The sequence below is a fragment of the Chenopodium quinoa genome, unplaced genomic scaffold, assembly GCF_001683475.1.
Source record: "Chenopodium quinoa cultivar QQ74 unplaced genomic scaffold, ASM168347v1, whole genome shotgun sequence".
In the NCBI taxonomy this organism is placed as follows: Eukaryota; Viridiplantae; Streptophyta; class Magnoliopsida; order Caryophyllales; family Amaranthaceae; genus Chenopodium; species Chenopodium quinoa.
The window spans coordinates 204,111-209,424 of record NW_018745281.1 but is presented as its reverse complement, the minus strand read 5'-3'; the positions used below and the strand labels follow the sequence as shown (position 1 = coordinate 209,424).

The 5,314-nt window shown below is 30.1% G+C and overlaps 1 protein-coding gene across 1 annotated transcript; it reads left to right on the top strand.

Annotated features, from left to right (window-relative positions):
* Nucleotides 1-2,724: 2,724 nt before the first annotated feature.
* On the top strand, nucleotides 2,725-3,160 carry LOC110711547 (putative uncharacterized protein DDB_G0274535). The gene is made up of 2 exons (XM_021889959.1): nucleotides 2,725-3,006; nucleotides 3,125-3,160. Exons 1-2 carry the CDS (start codon nucleotides 2,725-2,727, stop codon nucleotides 3,158-3,160), a joined length of 318 nt encoding a protein of 105 aa, XP_021745651.1.
* Nucleotides 3,161-5,314: the final 2,154 nt, after the last annotated feature.

Genomic DNA, 5,314 nt, shown 5'->3' with positions numbered 1-5,314 from the left:
TACCAAAACCAACAATATAGGATTATAGGATCAAAGTGTCAACTTGTAAACAAATTGCGTATTTGTATACAATAAATTAAACTTAGTCCCACACTCCCACCAACTCACCCGATAATAGTGAACCTAAGCTACCTAGGTAACATAAAATCAAACTTTGAAAAGTGATAATTAATTACCTATGTTCAAGTGATTTATGGTGATATTTTTCTAAATATTGAAGGTGATATTCTGACGTAGGGAGATTAGCAGCGGGGTTCGAGGAAGAAATTTAATGTTGAAAGGACTTGATTTGATTTTTTACTAGTCATGATTTTTATTAGTCAGGCTCTCGAAGTCAAATTGCTTAACAAACTATATTTTGGGAAATGAAAATTGGCAACGAGTCCAAGTCAATGCTATGTCGTGGGCAACAGGCTTTTTAAGCCATCCGAGTGCGTTTAGGGCCCGAAAATCGCATTTAAACATTTTCCGGATCTTATGTTTGCCTAATTTTCGTACTAGGACTTTGTTTAAACTATTTAAACGTTTTTAACCATCTTTAGAAATTAGTTTTGACATCAATTACATATTACTAAAGGCGAATCTAAAGAGACACTTGACAACATTATACTAAATATTTTCCCGCCAAAGTATTTGCTTTAAAAAAATCCTTACCATAACTAACAATTATTGTATCTAAATAATGACATTTGCTTTACATAAAATCTAAACTAAACTTTCTGTAATATTAAAATGTTCATTATAACTTTTATTATATGTGGTTATTTTTTAATATTTATCTTACTATATACTAAAGACGAATAAAAAATGACACACGTCGGTTAAAAAATCCTGCCAAAAATTTTTAGTGTTAACTTAAGATATATGTAATTTACTAGAATATTTTCCTTCCTACTTTACTATTATATATATTCAAGATAAATATCATTTCATATCATTTATATTTAAAAAATTATAATGATCCAAAATCAATATAATTTTTTGTAACTACATATAGCAAATTTAGTATTATAAAAATTCATAATTTTTAATGAAATGGACTTTATTATACTTTTTATAAACATAATAGATTTGTTAAACAATTATTGAACTACATACAAATTATTGTAAATCTCTATAAATTTTGGTAAAATCGTGCATTGCACGGGATTTAAACTAGTTATAATAATATTCTTGAGAGTTTTACTCTTTTCTGGTGGATTTCGGAGTTTTTACAGATTTATCGCTTGTAAATGAGTAAATATGTGTGTTCGTATTAAGAATTGCGCTTGCTTTTCTTCCATTAATTCCGACTGTGTCATATTCCTTTGACCTTATTTTTATTTCAAATTGCAATGGATTGAAAGACTCTTTCGTGGATCGCCGTATCACATAGTAATGTATATGAAAGAGGGTAATCATAAATAATGTAAGATCTCATCTACAATGATATGATCGTGGTTTAGCTTAATTAAAATAATATTAAATCCCATATATATGTTTGTATATATTTACTAGTTTTGATATTCATTGCAAATGTCATATTAATTCATTTTACTTTTTAAAATACACTGGTTATATATATATATATATATATATATAATATCTAAAAGTGTGCATAATACTCGTAAAACATCTTTCCTTTTGATTCATTCGTTTCTTTTAGTGCCCCATGTAACTTTTACAAATTCTTATATGAGGCTAGCAACATATTGTGACCACTTCACATATAAGATAATTAATTGTTAATAGATCGAGGTTACTGCGATGAGCAATATACCAATGGGACTTGTCGGATGTGGGGTTACTCCAATGGAAAAATGGGGTTAAATTACTTTTATAAATAAGTGAAATTTTATTTTAATTAGTAATCAAAGGACATAAACACAAAAGATTAGGGGGTTACTCGAATAAACATATGGGCCGGGGTTACTCTTTTATTATTTTTATTACTCGTTTAATGAATGTGGGTTACTTTTAAGGACAAATGAGATTACTTCTTATGAATAATATAAATGATGTTACACATACGAATGAATACAAATTGCTCTTATAAACCAATATGGTCACACCGTGTATGTTGATTTATACATAAGGTTAACTTTTGCACTACATATCTATTCACACATAGTACACTACTTTGATAACTAATGATTGTGCTTAATATCTGCTGAAATCTTCTTAATGTATAGTTTTTAAATATCAACTTTTTAAAATTTATACTCATTGAAAATTAAAGATATTATTACTCAAAAGAGGAAGCCCCTGTTTATTTTGTTTATCAAATGACAAAATTTCATGCTGACATATATAGCGAGTTTATCACGCGCTAGATGAAGTGAGTGGAGGTAAGTTTGAAAGATAGAGTTAGAGTTGAGAGAGTGATGATGAATGGGGCTCAATTTATCTCGCTCTCATTAGGCCACTTCAATTCCCTTCATTTCTTTCGTCTAGTTGTCCTATATATCGTTTCTTATCTTTCCTCATCCAATCCAAAAAGCCTTGTTATTATTACAACCCCACCGACACCAAATCAATATCATCTTTTTTTGTATAATAATCTCATCATTCTTCAAAACTCCCAAAAACAAAAAAATGTCTGATGTTAGCCAAAACCCTAGTTTTCACTTCTCCAAACCACCCCACAAACTTAGCAACAAACATGTTGTGCTAAAAAATAAACCCACCAAAAAATCATCAACAAGATCTAGAAACAAGAACAACATCAACAACAACCACCTTATGATGTTGAACAACAACAACAACAACAACAACAACAACAACAATAGGCCACTCAAAGTGGTTCACATCTCTAACCCTATGAAGTTCCAAGTTGCCGCGGCCGGGTTTCAAGCCCTTGTACAAGGGCTCACCGGCCGCGACGCTGTAGTGGAGTGGCCTATAGACCATGATGAAAGCCAAGTGGTGGCTACTAATGATGATTCAACTGATGGTGGTAATAATAGTACGGATGATCAAAGTAATGAGGTCAATGGTAGTCAACTAGATGATCATCAAGAAGATGAGGTTATTAATAATAATTTCTCGGCTTGTTTCGGACCGTCCGATCATCATCTTATGAGCTTTGATTACTTTGGGAATCACTTCAATGTTGATGATGCTGAACTATATGGTTGTTATGAAGGATCTTCGAGCTTTTATGGGTGATGATGGTCAATAATCTATTATGGCTTCATCATTAGTGCTTGGATATTGGAGAATTGTGGACTTGTTAGATTCGTTCTCGATGCTATGGATTGGATGCATGGTTTTCAGAGTTGTAAATTTGGTAAGTGCCCGCGCCGATGGGTGAAAGCTTTTTTCGAAGCAATAATTTATGTTAGTTTCTAAGAAATTTGTAGATTTGTAGTATAGTAATTAGTAAGTAATGTATTGGAAAAATCTTTTACCCAAAATCTTATTTATATAAATGAAAAAAAACCATGGTTCAATTATTGTATTTGATTTGTCTAATTAACTAGCTAACTAAGCCTTTTAGTTTAGGTTATCTTAATTTGTTATCTATCATTTGTTTAATTATTAAAATATTATCATCAATTTGTGAAATTATTTATTTTATGTGGATTATTGCAACTTAATTAGAAATTGCGTTGGAGAACAATTGTCATCTTGATTTTCCAAAATTATAATATCACTTGGTAATTAATGATGTGCTGCCTAATGTAAGATTTATAAAACTTCAAAGTATAAACAATTAAACAATATTGTATATATTATATTTCTTTTATGACAATCCTTGATGATTTAATTTGTCATGAGGAGTAGTAATGAATTTTTTATTCATATATTATGCAATTTAAAGGTAAATTTCTAGATGTCGTTTTGATAATATCAAAATTTTCATTATATTTCTCATTTGAGTTGCCAATTACTACTACGTACTAGAATTCCTCTACATACTAGCAAATATAAGTACGAGTTATGTTCATACTTTGGGTAGTGAGATTGATTAATGAGATGCTCTAAGAATTATGGAGTATTATTTATACATTTCATTGGCTTCTACATAAATACTATGCCGACAATAATTACTTAAGTTCTAACCATTAAATCAATCATTTAAACTTATTTACTCCTATAGAAATGACACAATTATTATATACATACGTAGTATAATAAAGCTATTTTTGAAATATGAAATCATATCATGTCCTTCATCATCAGTCGATTTGACAATTGTACAACTGTGAAGAATCACGGAGTTGAATCTATGCTCATGGTAATTAATATACTACCGTCTTTATATTTAGTCTTAAAAAAGAGTTATTATTCAAGTGTTTAGAAAGTAATTTGCAAAAAGAAGTCAAATTAATCTGCTTTAGAAGTCTCAATATTCAATGCACGTGCAAGAAATATCATGTATAGTTCATCAAATGTTTTTCTCAATGTATATCCCTGAGTTTTTTGTTTATTCACCGTGTACCCCTAAACTTTTTTAAATTCATCATATACCCCCAAGTTTTCACAAAAATATACCATATACCCTTGATGACTAATGATTGTTAACTTCTTCAATCATTAGGGTTAATTATGACCCGAATCCAGCCTAAATACATTCCCCTACTCCCGAAACCACTCACATTCCTTTTTCCCACCCCAAAACCACCCCAAATTTCCTTTTTCATCTTTAAAATTAATCATTCATATATGGTTATGGAGATTTAGAGTGTTTTGGGGGGTTGGAGAAAGGAGAGAAGTGGTTTTGGGGATGGGGGAGAGAGATCTAGGGTGGTTTCGATGTATAATTAACCAAATTCTACTCATCTTGTTTTCATGGGGTATGTAGTGAATTTTTGTAACAACTTAGGGATATATGGTAAATTTGAAAATTTTCAGGGGTATATGGTGAATAAACAAAAAACTCAGAGGTATATGGTGAAAAAACCGTTCATCAAAATATTAATGGAGTTTTTTTAGTTCACACATATTGTTCACGGTGTACATGTATTTGGAATTCCATTTTGATCATTATATTCACGCAATTATATATGCGTCTTTATGCCTTTATTACATTAGCTCAACATCTTTGAAGTCGTGCTAGGTTTTATTATACTTCTTACTTACGACTTTTTAGTCTTTTCACAATCTCAAAGACATAATTTTGTCCATGCAATTATTGATCTTAATTATTTTCTTTTTTTATACTATGAATTTATATTATATATGAAATTTAAGAATTAATCAATTAATTACTAAGGATCGGAGTAATCAATAGTTTAAAACTAGTTGACAATGTATGTTGTTAAAAAGGACATATCAAATCGAGCACTAATCCATAAATATAGGTTGAGTGTACGTGCATGCTCTATTCTTC